The sequence below is a fragment of the Chrysochloris asiatica genome, unplaced genomic scaffold (genome assembly GCF_000296735.1).
Source record: "Chrysochloris asiatica unplaced genomic scaffold, ChrAsi1.0 scaffold00024, whole genome shotgun sequence".
In the NCBI taxonomy this organism is placed as follows: domain Eukaryota; kingdom Metazoa; phylum Chordata; class Mammalia; order Afrosoricida; family Chrysochloridae; genus Chrysochloris; species Chrysochloris asiatica.
Window position 1 is genome coordinate 15,864,342 of NW_006408542.1, and position 22,687 is coordinate 15,887,028.

Here is a 22,687-nt window from a genome sequence, read left to right on the forward strand (position 1 = left end):
TTTTTCTGAATTCCTTCTCAGGCATTTCCAAAGCCTGCCCATCTTCCAGTATGGAGTGTAGGTCTACTTCTAGCTCATTTGCCTCAGTCACTTTTTCTCCTTTCTGGACATGTGCTGATATGATCATCTGCTTCTGGTTTTTAGGCATATTCAGGTGTTTTCTGTGGCCTTATTACTTAGATGGGTGTGTATTTTGGTATTTTTTATGCTTTCTGATTGCCTCCAGGTAGATGTGATCAAGAGATGGGCTTCTCTTTTCACTCTTCTTTCTGAGAAATTTCAAGTTGCCACTGTTGGTCATTGTGATATAATTCAAGATTTCATTTTCAGCCTATTTCTTTTTTAATCTGCCTGTCCTGCTCCACAATTCCCATTCAGGCCTTTTTCCTAGTGATAAACAGTTCAGAGCCAGCTGTGGTTGTTTTGCACTGCCATTTGGTCTTAAGTGAAAACTATCTCTTTAAATTTCGAGGAGATCTGTGCACATGAGTAGTAGAACCCTCTGAGGATGGGGTTGGGGTATCTACTTGCTTAGGCACCCCCTCTAGTCACCAGAATGGAGGTGCACAGCCAGCAAGAGATCAAATGAACAGGTACAAAAAATAAAGAGTGTCCACACCTTTATCTCCACAGTTCTTTCAGTCGTCCATGGCTGCTCTGATCCTTCCTAGTTCAGTCTCACCCTAGATGGTGGCTCTGGGAGCAGTTGAGTGCCTTGGATTAGAATGCAGTGGATTTCTTGCTTCTGCTACCAATTCCCCTAGCTGTAAGCCTTCCAACTTTCTAAGTATTTCTTTATATGTGGTTCATAGTTCTGGCACCATCCCCTGAGCCTCCTGCTTGGTCCAGTGTTCTGTGTTGTTGCTCATTGAGCTCCTCACTGCACTTCTACCAGATCCACCATCTTGTTTGTTCTCCCCTTCCATCTTCTTTTGATGCTTTCTGCACCATTTTTTTTTTTACCCACGGTGGTACTGGTGGTGGTGTGTCATGGAGTCGGTTCTGACTCATAGTGACCCTGTATAGGATTTCTGAGGCTGTAAATCTTTACAAGAGTAGAAAGCCTCATCTTTCTCTTGTGGAACAGCTAGTAGTTTCAAACTGTTGACCTTGAGGTTGGTAGCTTGACTCGTAAAATCCTTTAATACTGCAAGTAGAGGCTTAAATTTTTCTTCAGTTCTTTCAGCTTGAGAAATTCTGAGGATGTTCTTTCCTTTTGGTTCTAACCCCAGGTCCTTGCACATATCACTATAGTACTTTGTATTCTTGAGTTGCCCTTTTTCTGTTCAGCTGTTTTACCTCCTCATTTTTTCCATTTGCTTTTGCATCTATCATGGAAAACAAGTTTCAGAGTCTCTTCTGACATTCATTTTGGTTTTCTCTTTTTAATGAGTTTAATGCTTTCTTCCTGTATGATGTTCTTGATGGCATCTCACAACTCTTCTGGTCTTCAGTCTTTAGTTTCTAATGCTTCAAATCTGTTCTTGAGATGCTATTTAACTTCATATGGAATATGTTCACAGTCATATTTTGGTTCTCACGGACTTGTTTTAATTTTCTTCAGCTTAAGCTTTAACTTTGCGTATAAGCAATTGATAGTCTGTTCCACGGTTTACCCCTGGCCTTGTTTTGTCTGATGATATTGAGCCTTTCTACTGGCTTTTCCCACAGATACAGTAAATGAATTTCTTTGTATTCCATCTGGTGAGTGTCATGTGTATTGTCACCTTTTATGTGGTTTTAAAAAAGTATTTTCAATGAATACATAAATGGTGTTGCAAAATTCTATCATGCAATCTCAAGCAGCATTTCTACCAGCAAGGCCATGTTTCCCAACTACGGATCCTTTCTCTTTGTTTCCAACCATCACATTCCAATCATCATTAATTATTAATACATCTCAATTACATGTTTGATCAATTTCAGACTGAAGAAGTTAGTAGAATTTTTCAATTTCATCATCACTGACTTTAGTGATTGATGTATAAGTTTGTGTAATAGTATTCCTTGTGGGTGTATATGCATTTTAGCCTTTAGTATTAGCCTGTGAAGATACTAGCTCACAGACAGCATTGTACTTTAAGATAGATTTTGAAAGGTTCTTTCTGATGAATGCGATTCCTCTTGAACTAGTAAGCATCCCTACCTTTAGTCTGGTAGTTAATAATGCTGTCTTAGTCTTCCCTTCCTATCTCAATGTTAGCCAGAAGTGAGGGATTAAGGCTTTCTTTGTTTCTTTCCTGGGCATCTGCACAACACTTAGCATGCACACAGCCCTGTATATGGATGTAGCTTTTTACATTCCCAAGAATGTTAGATCTTTTTCAAAGTTCTTATAGGTATTTCATTCTTAAGTTTTCCTTTTTAGCTTTTTGATCAGTCTCTGGTTGGTCATACTCAGGCAGGTGCAGTGTTAAACAGGCCACTTAATGTTGTCTACCAATGCCCTGGGGTAGCACTGTTTATACAAAATCATCTCGTCATGTCAAATAAAAAAAAAAGTTGTGAAATGGAGTTTTTCAATGAGCTTCCAGAAAGGTCAGCCATAGTGAGAGTTCTCTGGGGATGGAAGTTTTGATGAGCTCTAAATCCATTCCGAAGTCCTGATGTGGTGCTGTAGGATAAAACACTGGACCGCAAGGTTGATTTCAACTTCTACGTTGGTGGTTCACCTTCACTAGCCATTCCTTAGAAACCCTATACACGGTGACTGTGAGTTGGAAAACGACTTGATGTCGCTTAACGAGAATTCCATTCTGGCCTCTCCAGTGTCTGCTGGGTTGCTGATCTTTACAGCTATTCTAATTGTAAGGCTGTTGGTTTTTTAGCTATCATAGACCTTGTATTGGGGAGAGTGGGAGATTGGAGATCCTCAGCACCCCAACTCAACAGGTTCACTGGACCAGGAAGCCAAATGAACACTCGAGGTGTGGTGGGGAGATAGCTCATTCCTTTATTCAACAAAACGGCGGTCAGTGGAGGGCAAGGAGTCTCATGTAGTCTCTTGTGCCTCTCCATTTCTTTAGCTCTGCGAGTTCTCTTGTGCTTTCTTCCCTTCATCTCTTTCTTTCTTCTCCAGGTTCTCCATTCTCCCTTCTGTGTCTGTCCATGTGTTTGTGTTCCCTATCTCTCACATGGGGGAGACCATTAATTACTTCTGCAGAGCAAACAAGGCATCTTGCCAAATAGAATCCACAGGTTATATAACAGTGTGACATCATTCTAATATGATGGCGCACATAGCTATGACTTAGCATTCCCTGGTTTCTATCAGAACCATGGAGTCACCTCTGGGTGGAAGGAGAGTGTCCCTGATAAGCTAGAGCCACTCCCTGGCTAGTGCCACCTTCTGACTCAACAGACCTAAAAAAGATGAATGGGAGGAGGGAGGGCAAGTTTAAATGGCACAAAGCTTGCTTTTCTTACTGAGGTCTGTTTGTTGTTGTTTTAAAGAAACACTACTCAGATTGTTGCAAGCTGCTAGCTAATTTTCTGAGTTCTGAAAATGGATTGTAACACCTTGTGCTGCCATTCATTTGAGGTATAGATATTTAGAGGTCCTTATGCCACCATTCTGGAGTCTTGGTGTGACACTGTACATAAGCACTGAAATGCTAGCTACAAGATTGATGGTTCAAACCCAGCAGCTACTCCTTGGAAACCCTGTACAGGGTCACTATGAGTTGGAACAGACTTGACGGCACTTAACCCCACCATTCTAGAGTTGCTTCTATATCACAAATTTTATAATGTGGTTATAGGTGACCGGGGCCTCTCAGCCTGTGAGAGACCTAGATGTGTGTCCATGGCTATGAATCACGTGTGAAATGCTTCTTGCTTTTCATTCTGAAACAGAAAATGCTGTATGTCCTGAAGGCTTGAAAAATCACACGGTTTCTTAAAGATGCTCTCATGATAATCAAAGGATGACAGGATGCAGCAGAGTTTGACGCAAAACAAAACTTTTCTTTGCCTGACTTTTAACAATCAAGTTTCCATTCTCAGACTCAAGTACAAAGACATTTCTTTTTCATGCCGTGAACTTGAATAATGATATTTCTCAGAGCTTGTTTTGTCATTTGTAAACAGGTGGATAATATCTACCAGCACTGCAGTAAAGAGGAATAACATTTAATGTCAGCATGAAAATCCTTCTTACGCAGTAAAGTGCCACGCTTTCCATATATGCACGTGGGATTGCATTATGAGAGAGTATGGAAACAGTTGTCAGGTGATTTAAATAAACTCTTATTTACATAAAGACCAAGTTTTATAATACATATAAATATTTAGCATAGAAATATATTTACAAATTTAAAGGACATCTCAAAATTTCCTTCTGGATTGTGCACATTTCTTTTTAAAATGCTGATTTCTCTTTTACTTTAGAATTTGTTTTTAATAGAGAGTCAAAACAATAAAGGACACATCAGAAGTCGTTCTCCCGCTGTATTTTCTACTTTCTTCCCTTGTCTTGCTTTCTATAGGGGAGAAACATGTACCTCTTCCTGTTACTATCCTTTTATCCAAATACGACCCAATATGAATATCATTGTTATTAAGCGACATCGGCTCGGTTCTGACTTAAAGTGACCTTGTATAGGGTTTCCGAGAAGCAGCCGGTGGGTTAGAACAACCTACCTTGTGATTAGCAGTTTGATCTTATTTATTGCATCACTGTGAGGTATATTGTTATCACTGTTTTGTAGATGATCAGTGGCCAAGACAAGACAGTAAGTTGGTTACAGTAGATGTGAGCTGGGGCTCAAATGCAGGCTTGCTGATGCCAAGGTACCCACAGCTACCTTGTTTGTGTGCATGGTCAACTTTCTGTGAAGTAAATCTTCCATAAAACTGTGTATAGAACCATGTTCTTAAAACTTTCTCTCTTTCAGATTGGTGGACCTGGTAACTCTCGCTTGACTTCTCGTTTGGGGAAAGAATATGTCAATGTCATGAATATGCTCATTTTAACGCTCCCTGGAACCTCCATAACTTACTATGGGGAAGAAATAGGAATGGAAAATATTTTATCCACAAATCTCACTGAAAGTTATGATTATGTAAGTTCAATACAACTTAGCTATGTGCCACAACTGTAAAATCAAGTATTTGCTTTTTTGGCAAATCAGAAAAATTTACAATTTCAATTCCATTGCTGAAAAGTATGCTAAATTTGTTTTTCTTTCTTATTATCATACATTAAGAACCGTTCATTCTCCTGGTTGTGGGGATATTGTCAGAACACTGCTTCGTAGGACATACAATTGAATTTCAAGAGTTGTTGTTGTTATGTGCTTGGAGTCGGTTCCGACTCATAGCTACCTGAGTTGTTGTTGTTGTTGTTGTTATGTGCCATAGAGTCGGTTCCGACCCATAGCGACCCTGTATAGGGTTTCCGAGGGTGTAAATCTTTACAGGAGTAGAAAGCCTCATCTTTCTCCCGCGGAGCAGCTGGTAGTTTCGAACCGCTGACCTTAAGGTTCGCAGCCCGATTCGTAACCACTACGCTACCCCAGGAATTTGTGTTCTAAAGATTCTCACACTTCTTTACCAAGCAGTCCTCAAGCTACCAATGTATGACTTGTGGGTAATTCCTACTGCTATTCGATGTTATGAAAATTTGCCCTCGGAGTCCTGGTGTGGCGATGTAGGATAAGCACTGGACTATTAACAACAGCAAACCACAAGGTTGGACATTCAAACCCAACAGCTCCTCATAAACACTAGACAGAGTTGCTGTGAGTTGAACGAACCAAACGATTCACAACAAATTCTTCACCGTCACGTTCGTTGGCTACAGGTGCAACTTTTCAATCACTCTACAGCTAAGTAAGAATTGTATGCACCTGGTCTCATGTACGCATAATTTCTTAAAGCCACAGGAATGGAACTTGTTTGTACCATGGACTGCCCATACACCCCCAAATTTGAGAACCAGTGTCTGAGTTCAGAACATTGTTCAGTGCTCGCTACCTGAAGCACGAAAAGTTAAGAGTATTTATTTCCTTAGTTTTTGTCTTTCCTGCTAGGTCTTATTTGGTTATAGCAAAAACTCTTCCTTCCATGATATCAAATGAAATGCCACCCTCAGACTTGAGTGGTTTTTGTTTTTGAGGCTACAGATGTCACAATTATGTTGCTGAATAGATGACTGATCTTGACTGTTTCATTTGTATGGCTAGCATTCAACTGTATGAGAGCCAATTTCCCCACTTCAATGTTCAAGGTGAAACTTTTTACATTTCAACTCCTAAATTTGGGGCTGTGTACCCATACACACTAACCAGGTGGATAGACGTAGGTTGGAATTCAGGCTCATTTGTACACAGGAGCGTCCTGAATTCATCACAGTATCCTGGTTGAATGACGAACTTGAGAATTGCTAATAACACATTTAGAAATTCTGTCTTACATGTTTTTAGGGGAAAAAAGGAAAGGCTTCAAAAAGTTATTGGTAAAATGAAGTTGAAAGGTAATGAAACTTTTCTGCAAACCTTTAGAAGCCCCTTGGTATGAAAGTTATTATAATCTATTTAAACCAAAGGTATTATTGGTGGTGGTGGTGTTAAGTGCCACGGAGTTGGTTCCGACCCCTAGCGATCAAGAGGGTTTCGGAGGCTGTAAATCTTTAAGGGAGCAGAAAGCCTCATCTTTCTCCCACGAAGCAGCTGGTAGTTTTGAACTGCTGACCTTGCGGTTCACAGCCTGATTCGTAACCACTACGCTACCATAGCTCCTTAAAGGTATTATTAATTTCCAATTAAAGTGTGCAACTGACTTGTGTATTAAGTGCCAAAGTCTTTTCATGTGTATGCTATGAAAACAAACACTAACAGGTAATAGGTAATTCAATGTTTATCAAGTATATCAGGGCCAGTACATTTAGTTGAATAATTAGACTTTTTAAAAATTGTCTTTTGACATAGAACACCCTTCTCTCAAAGTCACCGATGCAGTGGGACAACAGCTCAAATGCTGGGTTTTCGGAAGGCAATCACACCTGGTTACCCATCAGTTCCAACTACCACACGGTGAATGTTGATGTAAGTATCAGTGAAAAATTCATGCAGATTCTGGTTATTGGGTTTGTGTACTGAAAACATATTCTCACCGTCTGTCTAAACCTAACAGATACTCTTTGAAGCCATCACACTAACTTCTCTTGTAGTTTTGTTAAAGAATTTGTAAATTGTGTTTTTGTGAAAATACAAATTGGAATGCAAGTTTACCATCTGAAGCACCATGCATAGTACACATTTTTACTAAAATCTCTGAGCCATTAAGATGAGCATACTGGGAAGTCTTTCAGCAAGCCCAGCTACCCTCAAAAGGAAAGCTGGAATGAGGGAGAGGGAAGGAGGGAGGAAAGGAGAAAGCAATTAAACAAATCCAAGATCTTGTGCACTTGAGAGTGAGCTGTTTATCTGAGAAAACTAAAGATGTGAATAATCCCAAAAGGAGCTGTTCTGGAAAAGTACAGCCTTTGGCTGTTGCCTATACTGTTATCTGTTGTCATAGTAATCAAGTGTCGGCAAACAATTTCTTAAAGAGAAACCCATAAATTCCTGACAAGTGCTAAGTACATCCTGCTTAGACCAGGAAGAAAAAAAAATTAGATGGCTTCAGGTGAGCAGAGATTGCACTGTTTTGTGAACATTTCACCAGACAACACAATATAAGCCAGTTTAGGTGTAAAGAAACTTATTGGAATCACCTCAACCTGCTAAGTATTTTGGAAATCTCTCCAGATATTTCTGATGTAGAACTCCATGTGCCCATAGCTCCCTGCCCCAAACTCCCCTGAGAATATCTGAAGTATAAGCTTATTGTTTTATATATTTATAGGTCCCTGAAAGCATTCAGTATGTATTTAACATTTGTGTCTGAAATATATGTATCGATTTTCATTATGTCTAAATTGTTTCCATGGACTGATTTGAGTCTGATACGTTAAGAAATCCTTCACAAAAATGTACACCAGCAAAGAAAGAACCATGAGCAGGCAGACTGAAACATGAATTCCCTAGTCAAAAAATACAGTTACAAAAAGTAGGTGTAGAGATATTTAATAGCAGACAAAATAGAATTCAATATGAAAAGCATAATATGAGACAAAGGCAATAATAAAATATTGATAAAAGAACATTTCCACTACAATCATGAGTTTTTATGCATCTAACAATAGTCTTCAAATATATCAAACACTTTGAAAAATGCAAGGAGAAATGGACAACTCCACAATTACAGAGAAAGACTTCAGCACATTTTAGAAATGGACATATCCAATAGATACAAACAAGAGCTAACACTTAGAGGGCACTGCTTATGCGTGGCACTGAGTTATGTGCTTTTCATGCATTATCTAAGGCAATAGAAAATATTAATAACTCTGACAAGTCACATACATATACCATAAATACCGTTAGAGCTGATAAACAGAGAATAAACATTTTTTCAAACATCCATTAAGTATTCAGTAAAGACCACATATTAGGCACCCACACACAAACAACAGTAACAAGAACCACCATCACCCCAATACACATGGCTGGCAAGAGTACAACGTAATGATTTGGCATCAACTCTTGTGAACACTTATTTGGCATTATTTATCAAGTGCCCATACTCTTTGACCTGTCTTTTTGCAACTGTTTTTCTTATGTCTCTTCTACAGAAATAATCCAAAATAGGTGGGAGGGAGACACTAAAAATATATGAAAATACTGGATGCTTGAGTTGTTAAGTATGGTATAAACGCTCAACCAAGATTATTATCATTAAAATGACATGAATGAAGTCAATGTAACAATTGGGGAAAATGCTTGAAATGCTAGTGGAGGAAAGCAAATGAAGTATGTGAATCACAGAAAATAAAAACCAAATCTTCTTTAATGGACATTTATCACTTTTATGAAAACAAACAAACAAACAAACAAACAAACAAAAAAACCCACCAGAATTTCTAACTTTTACTTTAGGCATCTTTTTGCTTTGTGTCCTGTTTTGCAAATTTTCTCCATCATTAGCTATGCAAAATATACATGTCTGCTGAAGTTACAGGATCTTTTGTACAATGGCAACATATGTATCACCCTTAAAAAAAGCGAAAAGATCAGCACAATTCACCATTAGTTCTCAGAGTCCCTGGGCACGTGGCTGCTTCCTAGTCTTTGGCAGTACCGTGGAGTGTAAGGTGACTTGACTTAAGCCGGTTGAATAGCCGTTACTGCAAGTACAGACGTGGGGTTCCCCGTAGAGTCTGAGTTGATCTCTACTGCTACGCTGGCTTTGGTGCAACAGAACGTGTGTACGCTGCAAGGACTCCTGGACTGGCAGAAGCCCAGGTTTGTGATTTCTATCGGTATTTGCATAAGCAGATTTGTACCTGTTTATAAAGTTACAATTTGGTATTTCTTTTAAAGGGCGAAATTTATGCATGTATGTTAGGAAATAATTCCTTATTAGATACCGAAAGTATTTTTAAAACATTCTTTGAATCAAACATTTATGTAAATAGCCTTTATTTTTTTCCAAATAGGTCCAGAACACTCAGTTGAGATCAACTTTGAAGTTGTATCAGGAATTAAGTTTACTTCATGCCAATGAACTGCTCCTTAACAGGGGCTGGTTTTGCCATGTGGGAAACGTGGGGGATGACAGCCACGTAGTCGTGTACACGAGAGAGCTGGATGGCCTCAACAGAGTGTTCACCATGGTTCTGAATTTTGGAGAATCAACATCAGTGGTAAATCTAGCAGAAATGATCTCGGAACTTCCCTCAACTGTGAGCATACGGTTAAGTACCAATTCTGCCAACAAGGACAGTGCTGTTGAAACTACTGCCATTAAACTGGACAAAGGAGAAGGACTCATTCTTGAATACAATACAAAATATTTCCTTCATCAACAAACAGCTCTCAAAGATAAATGCTTTGTTTCTAATCGAGCATGCTATTTCAGTGCATTAGACATACTTCACAACTTGTGTTGAGTTCTCTGTGTAAGAGATGAAGACGCTGGCACATGTTTTTATCACAGGCATTCACAGTAACTTCTATGTGCAGCTTGCTGCTGGGTCAACTTTATGAAGAGTAGTTGTCACTTCTTAAGATACTTCTCTAGCTTGGATTCTACTGCTTTAGGAAAGGTTCTCAAATAAAGAATAAAAGATTTAAAAGAAAATCATCGCTTGCAGGAACGTGTAACTTTATCGAGATCTTATTAGTCCAAGATGATCAGAACACCTTATGATCCCAGATTATGTGACAGATTGAATCAATTTTAACATGAAGAATGTTATCTTTTTTCTTCTGATCAGTCAGAGACATTGGAGGATAAGCCACTGCTACAGAGTCTCAAAATCTTCCCTTGTAAAGAGGCAGGGCATTGGATTGTAAATTATTCCAAGAAAATCAAAGTAAAACAGACAAACACAAGAGGGGCACCCAGAGCCCGATGCTACCAATCTCTCCTCCCTCGCTCCCATGCCATGTCCTTGGAAGGTGCAGGATTTGAAAACTGCTTTTCTAGGTTAAGGGGCATGTGCCTCAGGGGACAGAACAGTACATACAAGATGGAGACTAAGCACAATTTGGAGAAGCAAATTACAAAATTTTTAATAACTGCAATAAAACCCCTCACTTTTGCTAACCCAATTGAAAGTAAGACCACGAAATATTTCAGTGTGTTTCTCATTCTCAGATGAGTGTGTCATTTCAGAATTTTAAATATTTCTTAAGATCCTCAAAAACATTGGTGCTGTCAAGTCCAAGCTCCTCGTACAGGAATTTAATTTGGGCTGTAATCTAGAAGAAACAATGGAAAATTAGATGGCCTGTGTAGTCAAACTCCACTGTCTAGGTGTCCCCACCTTCACTTAACTGTGAAGTCAGCAATTTATGGCAAGGGAACTTTTACTCAGGACAGAGGCAGAGCATCCCAACAGCTCAGATTCCATTACAGTTGACCCTTGAACAACACAGGTCTGAACTGCTTGGGTCCACTTAATTTGCAGATTTTTAAAAATGCCATCTAATATACTAACCATCTTCATGTGAGCAGTAAATTGGGGAATGCAGTAAAAAGTGATCTCTTGGCTCTCATAGTGAAATAAACATATTTTATCAAGTTTAGTGTTATACCGTAAACCTTGTGTAACACCATGGGGCCCATGTGATGTACCACTAGTGATGCTGGAAGTGCTCCTAAGAAGCAGAGAAAAGTCATGACGTCACTGTAAGAATAAAGCTGGATCTGCTTCACAATGTTCTGTAGATTGAGGTCTGCAGCTGTGGTTGGCCACCATTTCAAGAAAAAGGAATTCAGTGTAAAGACCATTGTTAAAGGAGAAGAGGAAATTTGTGAAGCTGTAGCTGAAGCTACGCTAGCAGGCATGAAAGCCTTGCACTTTTGGCTCAATGCCTTCTAGTCTTATACTGAATAAGCAGCATCTATGCAAGTATAGCGCATAATACACAGACCATAAGAAATATACATTAAGTCTGTGGATTTCTGAGAGACTGTGTGTGTGGTGCCATTAACCCTCCCCTGATTTAAGGGTCTCCTACTGGTAGCGTAGTGGTTACGAATTGGGCTGTGAACCGTAAGGTAAGCAGTTCGAAACTACCAGCCGCTCCACGGGAGAAAGATGAGGCTTTCTGCTCCCGTAAAGATTTACAGCCTTGGAAACCCTGAATAGGGTCGCTATGGGTCGGAACCGACTCAACGGCACTTAACAACAACAACAACACTCCTTTAAAAGGAGCGCACCTAGTTTTTTGTCTTGGGTGTCTCACTTTCCTTCCTCTCTCCCTCCTCTTGGGCTCAGAATTAGGCCTGATAGTTGTAAAGGCTCTGCCACAAATCTTGCTACAATTCATGAAATACATACACATCTCTATGAGGGATCTGTCAACTGAGGGGGCTTCGTTACATACCTTTTTGTGGGAATCCTCAATCACATGATTGCCTCCAGGCTGAATGTCTAAAATAATACTGGGGACCTGATAACCTGAAAGAGTCCCATATAAAATGGTTAGTTAGTAGATCCCTGTCTCCCCTCTCCTTTCCCATACTCCACTTGGTAAAAGAATAAAAGCATAAATCACCATCAACAACAATAAAATGGGAGGGCAGGGAAGCAGGAGAAGACAAATTTTGGAAGGCAGGAAAGCAGGAGGATGACCAGTGGTTGACCAAGCAGGACCGAGATGTCCAGACCCTGGAGGACCATGAACGACGAGGTGGTCAGCTAGGAGGTAGTGACTGGCCCTGTGGAATCTGAGTTTTGTGACCCAGAGACACCAACTACAGCAATGGGTGGGAGGCAGACAGAGAGCGGATCACAGGATGATTGTCTACAAATTTATTCGTGGTTCTTGCCCATCCTTGCACCCAGAATGTCTTGGCAAGCAGTTTTCAAGGAAAAAGGAATTCATGTTTAATGAAATGGAAAGGACTATCTGGAGTACATGAAAGCAGCTAGTTTGGGCACCAAGACCCCAAAGTAAAAACCTAAGATGCTGTTTTTTTAGAGATCTCCAATAATAATGGAGTGCTGGTGTGATGCTGCAAGATAACCACTAGACTGCAAGGTAGGTAGTTCAAACTCACCAGCTGTTCCTTGGAAACCTTATACAGGGTCGCTATGAATCAGAACGGACTCTATGGCAGTTAACAATAACCAAAAATAATGGCAGAATAAACACTGTTGAATGAATGTATAGACAGTACCATCTCCAAGTTTGTATTTAATATTTATAATTTACTTTTTTCTAATTTGTGCCCTGCCTAATTCATTTTAATACTGTCCTTTAAAAAAAAAAGCCAGGCCATCATAATTAGTCTATATGCTGCAACGGGGTTGTGAACTGCAGAATCTCTGTTTGTCCTAAACCACAAGCTAAATTCCATCACTCTAAGCAGGATGCTAAGGCTGCTAGTCCGTTTAGCCATGATTCCTGTTTCTAGGCAGTCTCCTACCTTCCCCAGTGTCCTTAGCATGCTCTGCGATGGCTTCCTGGAGCTTCTCAGTATAGTTTACAATTCCTTTTAGAGGTACACGCTCATCGTTTTCATAAGCTGTGATGTGAATTGAAGGATAATGCTAAAACGAGATAAATGTGTAAAGTTTATTCCGTATGGCCTCCTTTCACTTTATAGATCATGAAAAACAACTACTACCAAGTTTTTTTCTGTAAATGCTACAAGTTTTTCTCACTTGACATTCTGGAAACATCAATAGTGTAACAGTATCAGAATACCAGAGCTTTGAACCAGCTCATATGGTTCAACTCTCCTGCTGAGAATCTGCCTTTCCATTCACATAGACTGAAACAAAATCTAGAGTTAAAGATCCCCAGATGATTCTTGTTACAATGTAGCTTCTGACTCAGAATATCTGGGTGGAAAGGCAGATTCTCAGCAGCTGGGTTAACCAAAATAAACCAGGTGGAAGCCCTGTAGGACACTTGTTACTTGGAATGGTCTTTTCTTGAGGAGAGAGACCATGATCTGATGAAATTTTGTAATTACGGCATGGTAACTCTATTCCAAGGATATCCAACAGAAACAAAGACACAGCATGCACAGAGATGGTGCTGAAAGAAGTGTGCGTATGTCACAAATAGCACTACTCGAGAATCCTAGTGCCTGCTTTAGCTCAAGTAAGTGTCCTTTTGCTTATCTCCCATACCACTTCAGGATAATATATCATAACTGTCTTTTACTACCTGAGGCTTAATATTTTGATAGGGGCAGTAACGCTTTATGTAATTCTTGTGTTTTTCATCAGATGAAGGATTCCCCCATTCTTCTAATTCTTCTAATGTCAGAGGAAGTGTAGTATCCATCATGGTATTGAGAACATCCAAGAAAGGGGCCTGAAAAAGAGAGTCAGAGAAATGTAAACACTTACCAAGCAGTTTCAGGGAAACGCTGTTCTTTATGAAACAAGACAATAATAAATCCTAATGGAAGAAAGTCTGGAAAATAGCCGAAGTGAAGAAAAGAAAAAACACCACTCACTGGTCCCATGGGTACTGTTGAGTCATTGTTAACTCATGGTGACCCCACATGACACAGTTGAATTGTCTAATAGGGTTTTCTGTACTATAATCTTTATGGGAACAAATTGCCCGGTCTTCCTCCCTTGAACCAACTGGGTGGGTTTGACCTGCCAGCCTGTTAGTCAGCAGGCCTGTATTTAATCACTGTCCCACCAGGGTTTCTTTACTAGCCCGTAACTGTTGTTGTTAGGTGCCTCCAAGTCAGTTCCAACACAGTGACCCTATGGCACAACAGAACCAAACACTGCCTCATCTTTGCCATCCTCACAATTGTTAATGTTTGAGTCTACTGCTGCTGCCACTGCTTCAACCCATCTCATCAGGGATCTTCCTCTTTTTCACCAACCCTCAATTTTACCAAGCATGGTGTCCTTCTCCAGGAACTGGTCCCTCCTGATAACGTGTCCAGAGTTATGAGAGACAAAGTCTCACCATTCTGGCTTCTAAGCACCATTCTGGCTGGACTGCTTCTAACACAAATTGTGTGTTCTTCTGGCACTCCATGGTACTTTTTGATTCTTCTCCAACACTGTAATACAAATGCATCGATTCTTCTACAATCTTCTTTATTCACTGTCCAATTTTCACATGTATGTTGTTGTTGTTGTTAAGTGCCGTTGAGTCGGTTCCAACCCACAGCCACCCTGTAGAGGGTTTCTGAGCAGCTGGTGAGCTTCACCTGCTGTCCTTGCAGTTCAAACGGCTTGGCAGTCTGGCGCATTTACCCACAGCGCCACACCAGGACTCCTCACATGCATATTAGGTGACTAGAATCACTCTGGTTTTAGTCAGGTGCACCTTAATCCTCAAACTGACAACTTTGTAATTTTAAAGCTTTAAAGAGCTCTTTTGTAGCAGATCTGCTTAATGCAATATGTTATTTATTATTTAAGTTTATTTCTTGACTGCTGTTTCTACAAAGTGTTGATTGTAGATGCAATCAAAATGTAGTCTCTGACAATACCAGTCTTTTATCCATTTATCATGAAAGGATTTATTGGTCCAATTGTGAGGATTTTTGTTTCCTTTACATTGAGGTGCAACCCATACTAAAGACTATAGTCTTCAGCCTTTTTCCATTCCAGCAAGCAAAGTTGTGTCATCTGCATATTATAGGATGTTGATGAGTCTTCCTACAGTCCTGATGCCATGTTCTTCTTCACATAATCCAGTTTCTTAATTATCTGCTTAGCATACAAACTGAGTAATTATGGTGAATGTACACCTTAAACAATTCAGTCTCCCCTTGCTCTGTTAGAATGACAGCCTCTTGATCTATGTACATATTTCACATGACCACAATTAAGTGTTCTAGAAGACCCATCTTTGCCTTGTTATGAATAGTTTATAGTCAAAAGCCTCTCCAAACTCAACAAAGTACAAATAAACATCTTTCTGGTATTATCTGTTTTCAACCAAGTTCCATCTGATGTCAGTAATGATATCCCTTGTTCTACATGTGTTCTTACTCTGGATCGAATTTCTGGCAGTTTTCTGTCAAGCAAGGTGTATGCCAATGAATATCTTCAACAAAATTTTACTGGTGATATTAATGAGATTGTTTGATGATTTCTGCATTCTGTTGGGTCAGCCTTTCTTTGGAATGGGCACAAATATGGGTCTCTTCCAATCAGTTGGCCTGATAGCTACCTTCTAAATTTCTTGACACAACAGTCACTGTACCAAAAAGAGATGGTCAATGTTCAACCATTTCAAGAGGCAGCATATGATCAAGAACCAATGGTATTGAAGGAAAAAGTCCAAGCTGCACTGAAGGCACTGACATCAGGAATTGATGGCCCATAACCAGTGTTATATAAAATGTAATAAAATAGAGGCTGCTCTTTCACTGAGCTTAATACTTGTCTGTTACTCTGCTTTTAGCCTAGAGAGCTGTCTTTGTTTTGACTGATTAGTATCTGGAAGTCTTTTTTCATTTGGAAAGTTCCCAACCTAGCGAGACAGAGCTCTACTCTGACTACAGAAATGTTAAATGTCAAAAATTGCCTTTCTTAGCTTTTCTGTAGTCCAGAGTAGCCACATGACGTAGGTGTACCAGTTGGATACGTATGCTCCAGAAACAGCATGGGAAGTCAGTGATTCACAGCAGGGCTCATAGAGGATTCATCTGAGAGTGCTGGAGCTATCTCCCGTTTCTGGAAGATCCAGTTTCCAGAAATGGTTGTGGCAGGGTGCTGAGTCTTGTACCCAGTGGTGGCACTTGATTGGACCTGTTTTACGGTGTTTTCTTGCACATGTTTCTGGCTGTGCGTTCACTAAATCTGCTTCTATACCTACCCTTACTATGTTGTTTAGTTGCTGCTGAGTTAATCTAAGTTCATGACAACCCCATGTGTGCAAAGCAGAAGTGCTCCATAGGGTTTTCCAAGGCTTCCTTTAGGTAGCAGATCACTAGGCACCTCTGAGTGGGTGCTAGCCACCAACATTTTGGCTAGTAGTTGAGTGCTTAGCCTTCTACACTACCCAATACATTTCTTTTCTTCTTCAGTTAGTTGGTGTTGGGTGCATGAAATTAAGAACTCTGACTGATATGGGAATCCCATAGTATTAAGACTTAATTAAGGCTGTCTTCAACTCTTCACTATTATGAACAAACTGGGATAACCATCCTTCTACAAACATTTCTGATAATTTTCCTATGGTTGAAATTCTTCAAGTATAATTTCTGAAAGTCAAAGGTTAACATTGTTTTTCTATTGAAAATAATTCTACCACTATTATCTTTATACATAAGGGCTCCTTCCGCCTCTATATTTTGAGGTTTTTGTTTTAAGCTATACTTACTATTTCTATTTCTTTTTGATAGATTTATGCGATTCAGATTATTCAAAAAACTTAGCAAAATCCCACAGTGTAATTCCTCTCCTTCAAAATAAGAAAATGATTTTACTCTCTTCCATCTGAGCCATTACTTCCTGACCGTACCTAACTAGAAAGTAGGAGAAAGATGGAGGGGAAATCAGCTTCTATAATTTAACTTCGTAATTCTGGACACCAGAAGAAGATTACAGAGTGTTTTTAAAAACAAGCTATTTCAATTACAGTATAGGAAACTAGCCCCAGTAAGACAAGTAAGAGTGGAGACCCTACAGAGAGCCCCAAGTCCAGGTCTGAAGTGTTTATGGGCAATAAATGTTAACACTGACTAAACAGAGGATTCTGGGAATTCCTGAGTCACAGCATGCTCGACCTGACCTTCTGGAGCTGGTGAGTTTCACTCAGTTTCTTTTCTTATCAATGTTAAATGTTCGTGTAAGTCAAAAGTGATAGTCTTTAGTATCTCTCAGTGGAAATCTTTAGAAATCAGTAAAGAAAAATGGCAAGGAAGAATAAGCGAAGGGTGAAGAGTTGGGTTACGTAACTTCAGGAGTTCCTCTACAGTTACTGCTGTGTTTAAACAAGTTTTGTTATACTCCTATGCCAGGCTCAAACTGTAAGAGAACATTTTTTCCTACAGATGCCATGGCTTCACGCCTTCCCCTCTCTAACCAGTGGATTCCGAGTGTACTCACCTCCAAAGTCACAGCTCTCAGAAGCTCTGGGTCAGAATTACACAACGCTCCCACAAGCACCCCTCCAGCACTGAAAGCAGTCAGGGTAGTTAGGCTTGGCTGAGAAAAGCCTTGGCCATGAAGCGTCTTAATGCAAGCCTCTAAGTCAGCAAGGCCATTGAGTTTTTTAGTTAGACGGCCATCAGCGTGCCACTGGAGGCCTAACTCACCACCACCCCTGAAATTAAAGGGCAAAAACGTTTTAGCGGGGGAAAAAGTACATGTGTTCATTAATGACAAACATCAGAATCAGAAAACAACACCCTGTGGGTCAGACCCATCTGGAAGCCTGTTTCTACGTGGTCCTTGAGCTACAAATGGTTTTTATATTTTTGCTAGGTTAGAAAATAAAAAACAACAGCCATCACCAACCAAAATGAAGGGGCTTCAAAAAATTTGTGGAAAAATTCCATTATCTTTTCATTTCATTTCCCTCAAACTTTTTGAAGCCCCATCGTATGTGATAGAGACCCTACGTGGTCCGAAAGCTTGCAATATTTACTAGCTTGCTCTTTATTGGAAAAGCTTGCCTGATACATGTAGTAGAGCCTATAAACATATATGCCTGAGCTACACTGGTGGTGTTAAGTGCTGTTGAGTCAGTTCCAACTCACAGCAACCCTGTAGAGGGTTTCCGAGAAGTAGCTGGGTTTGAACCGCCAACCTGCAGTTAGCAGTCCAATGCTTATCCTCCAGCGCCACACCAGGTCTCCCTAATAGAAGTAGTAGAGTATATAAAAGTACATCCCGGATACACATAGCCAATCAAAGCTTGATTTAACATACGTTTTGAGTGACTTCCTACTACTGATCTTAAAAACATAAATGAGTAAAATTCTTCTGCCCTGGAAAGGATCACAATTTTGTGGGGAAAGAAAACCAAAAGAGTTAGCAAACAATGCAGTCACTGCCAGAAAACCAGTATATTTCAGGTAGTATGGTTGCTGTTGTCAAGTGCCATTGGTTATGAGTCACAGAGATGCTGCATAGGGTTTCTGAGGAGCGGCTGGTGGGTTTGAACTGCCACCTTGTGGCTCAAACTAACCTTGTGGTCCAGTGCTTATGCTACAACGCCACACCAGGACTTCTTTAAGGCATTGAGAAGTACAGAAAAGAGCACCCCGTTGTCAGGTTGGTAGCCTGTATACCACACCACTCAGGATCACAAGAAATTGCTGCCCAAGCTGGGTCTTAAAGGACGAACATGCTTTCTCAGAGGAGCAGGACAAGTAAGTAATGATGCAAAGACGACACAGTCTGTACGTGCAAGGGCACAGAGGTCAAAGAGAATGCCGTCTGAGAGGAGGGAGGTCAGCTACACGTTTCTTTATGAGGAGTATGGCTGGAGCCTAGCTTGGGAATGTTTGTGGGAGTAATAATAGTAGAGGCCGTTACAGAGAGAAGCCAGATGCTAGGGAGGCTGATGGGAAGTGGTGACGGATTTTAAGCTGGGACATAAAATGTGTGTCTTGGAAGCAATAGAATGGAACCAATAGAATGGATGTTAGACCCAAAAGAAGACCAGAGTAAGAGGCTACTTTAGGAACACTGTCATTGAGGAGACTTACTCAGAAACAATGCGACTCATTGCAGAAAGACGCATCTATTAAAAAATCCTAAGAATCTACCTTTTTGCTCTTTGAATCAACTAGTTACTACTAGTACAGGTTTGCTGTTGTCGTGAAGTGCTGTAGAGTCGGTTCTGACCCATAGCGACCCTGTATAGGGTTTCTGAGGAGCAGCTGGTGAGCCTGACCTGCCAACCTTGCAGTTCAAATGGCTTTGCAGTCTGGCGCATTAATTCACAGTGCCATACCAGTTCAGGTTTACATATGGATAAATTCAACAATACAAATGAAAAACTAAGCTTTTGCTGCTCAATACATTAGTTATTCCGGACATTCGTTACACAACCTTGAACTAACTGTTCATATGCCAGGGGCTGACTCACCGAACATGGCAATATGCTAATATCCATCCATCATCAACCAACACCCGTCTTTCCGGTCTGAAATTCATTTTCAAGTCCATTCCATAAGCTCCATATACATGTAGCAGGAGAGGTTTCTTCTGCAAGTCTTCTGAATCCGTTTTGTGGAAAACGGTCATTGGCACTAATTTTCCATCCTAGAAATGAAGAACGATTACACATGTAAAGGACAGTCTTTAAAAACAGTTTTGTCTCAAACTGAAGTACAATGAAGTACACCCTCACTGCCTCTCTTCCGCTTCTTGCTGTTTAATAAAATTTCATGTAAAACAAGAGCGTTATGGTTCCTACCATTTTATTTAAATGCAACCTTTCATGACGGTGAAGTGATTTTAAAGAGTTCATCACTACCCACTATTATTGTAATATTTTTCTTTTACAGCAAGTCAAAATGCCAAATTTAGAAATTCTGGCAAGCATTCTTCTTAAGCCTAGGGTCAGAACAGTCATTTCTCATCTTTGAATATTTACAAATATGCTGACTCAACAAGTCCTAGCTCAAGTGCTTCTGTCCGCTTTAGTTAGGATTTTCAACTCTTAGAACCTGAAACTCCTTACCTGCTTTGTGACATCTGCCCACATCCTCTTCAAGGCTTATTAAGATGAATTTCAAAAGGTTTAAAGGGGATTTTACAGTTAACATGCGTTTCAAAAGGTTTAAAGGGAGTATCAGTAAATTATTTAAACTTAAATTATTTTTAGGGAATGTAACTATTCCGTAGTGTCGCTCCAACACAGTCCCAAATGACTGATACCTGGCGCCCTTCTGGACAAACAAAATCCAGACATCCTGAACTATTTCTGAGCTTCCTTGCAAAGAAAATGCATGAGAAGTGGGTTCTCACCTTGCTTAAAGAAACAAATCCAACAGCACCTGCTATTATTTTGGGGGCACTCGTCGCTATGACCCTGTGACTCGACGGCACTTCACAAGTTTTTAGACACAGAGTCCTGATAGTGTAGTGGATTGTGAGCTGGGTTGCTAACCACAAGGTCAGCAGTTTGAATTTACCAGTTACTTCATGGGAGAAAGATGAGGCGTTCTCTGCTTCTGTAAAGATTTCTACCCTCAGAAACCTTATGCAGGGTTGCTTGCTATGAGTCGAAACTAACTTGATGGCATGTAAGAACAATAGCAGTTTTATGCAAGGAAAACAACCTAACCAGTTCCTACTTCTGTCATTCTCATTTGAAAACCTCATTTTAGGGCCATAAATGGAAACCGAACTGTGATCAAATGAGGTAGAACTCTTCTCTTTCATAACATGGATAAGCCAAGAGGACATTATGCTGAGTGAAATTAATCCTTCACAAAGGCCAAGTATTGTATGAGACCACTGTTGTAAAAAATGAGTAAAGGTTCACACACAAGAAGAAACATTATTTGGAGGTTAGCAGGTGTAGGAGGGAAAGGAAGGCAGACCACCACTAACTAGAAGGTAGACATGCAACTTGGGTAAAGGGAAAGGCAAGAGATAATAAGTGGAGAAGGAGAGGTCAGCACACAATGAACAAGACAAAGGAAGACACTGGGAGAAGCATGAGAGTTAAAGGTAACCGAGGTGAAAACTAATACATACACAGTCCTACAATAGCAACAATAGTCTACCAGTGGATGACACAGTTAAGACACTCAATCTCAACAGGGTGGGAACGTGAGTGGGACTACATCCACAAATACTGTACAGGTTTGACAGAGAACATCTCTACATATGTATTTTTATGTGCTCAAATATAATAGTGCACAGGGGGCCAAAGTTATGTAAAATTCTTAGCCATAACCAAAGACCCTGAGGAAATGAGTTGTTGTACGTAGGGGCCCTGGACCATAGCCTTGGGAGACACCAGAGTCAATTGGTATAACATAGTCCACACAAAAAGTACTTGGCATCCTACTTAGATTAGTAGTGACTGAGTCTTAGAAACTTGTGAGCAGCTGTGGTGTAGTGAATTAGCTAATGCAGGGGTGGGGACCTGTTTTCTGCCAAAATTTACAACATCATTCACAGACCATACAAAATTATCAACTTAAAAATTAGCCTTCCATATTTGGTAAACTATTTAATTAACTCACCCCTAAGCTCTGGTAGCGTAGTGGTTACGAATCAGGCTGCGAACCTTAAGGCCAGTGCGAAACTACCAGCCGCTTCGTGGGAGAAAGATGAGGTGTTCTGCTCCCGTAAAGATTTACAGCCTCGGAAACCCTGTACAGGGTCGCTATGGGTCGGAACTGACTCGATGGCACTTAACAACAACAACAACAACAATGTCCTAGTGTGGCACTGTGGGTTAATGTGCCAGGCTGCAAAGCCATCTGAACTACAAGGATGGCGGTTCAAGCTCACCAGCTGCTCCTCGGAAGCTCTATACAGGGTTCTCTATGGGTTGGCACTGACTTGACGGCACTTAACTACAACAAATGTGATGGCTGGAACTGCGGTTGCCTTGGTAGGGCCAGACCAATGGATTTTTGTGGACCTTGTCTGGCTCGTGGGCTGGATGTTCCCCACCCAGATCTAATGTTTTTTCTAGCCACAGTCTGTAATGCCCATCAAACATTTCTACCCTGTGGGTCTGGGTACAGAAGGTGGGAGAAGATACTGAGAGGATGGCATGATTCGGATCTAGATGTTAGCAGAGTTCATTGTAATTTTAAAAACTTGAACTTCTGGTATGGACATAAAATGAACCATTCTCAGAAACTAAAGGGGGATCTCACTACCATAAAAGTAGAGCCAGGAGTGGAGCATGTCCTTTGGACTCTTTGATTCCTGCATACTGAACCTCCTTGACCCAGGGACAAAATACTGTGACAACAAAGGAATGGCAGAAGAGCAGCAGAAGGAAAACCAAGAACTGAAGTATGAGCCAGAGCAGTGGATTTGCCCAACCACGGAGCAAGTAAAGCTGATAATTTGGGGCAGGAAGCTTTCTTGTACAGTGAGATGCCGCCAGGCATTTAAGTGAGAAGCTATGTTTGTTGGCCCAAGGAGCTAAGCCGAATACCTTCAGGCTGAGGCCTGTGTTGGAATGGTATATCCTACGGGCATTTATCA

General features: G+C 40.5%; 2 protein-coding genes across 4 annotated transcripts in view; one reads left to right on the plus strand and one right to left on the minus strand.

Annotated features, from left to right (window-relative positions):
* The window catches only part of SLC3A1 (solute carrier family 3 (amino acid transporter heavy chain), member 1), a 79,303-nt gene extending 69,309 nt beyond the window's left edge, over positions 1-9,994 (plus strand). The window contains exons 9-11 of the mRNA XM_006839408.1: positions 4,896-5,063; positions 6,930-7,046; positions 9,542-9,994. Of these exons, the coding sequence (XP_006839471.1) occupies positions 4,896-5,063; positions 6,930-7,046; positions 9,542-9,994 (738 nt within the window). The remainder of the gene's footprint in view (positions 1-4,895; positions 5,064-6,929; positions 7,047-9,541) is intronic.
* A 650-nt stretch (positions 9,995-10,644) lies between these two features.
* PREPL (prolyl endopeptidase-like) overlaps positions 10,645-22,687 on the minus strand; it is a 45,866-nt gene continuing 33,823 nt past the window's right edge. For all 3 annotated transcript variants that reach the window (XM_006839409.1, XM_006839410.1, XM_006839411.1), the window contains 6 exons: positions 19,593-19,768; positions 17,603-17,819; positions 13,734-13,883; positions 12,985-13,108; positions 11,940-12,013; positions 10,645-10,808 (listed from right to left, as the gene is read on the minus strand). In XM_006839409.1, coding sequence (XP_006839472.1) covers positions 10,719-10,808; positions 11,940-12,013; positions 12,985-13,108; positions 13,734-13,883; positions 17,603-17,819; positions 19,593-19,768 — 831 coding nt within the window. In that variant the 3' untranslated portion in view covers positions 10,645-10,718. The remainder of the gene's footprint in view (positions 10,809-11,939; positions 12,014-12,984; positions 13,109-13,733; positions 13,884-17,602; positions 17,820-19,592; positions 19,769-22,687) is intronic.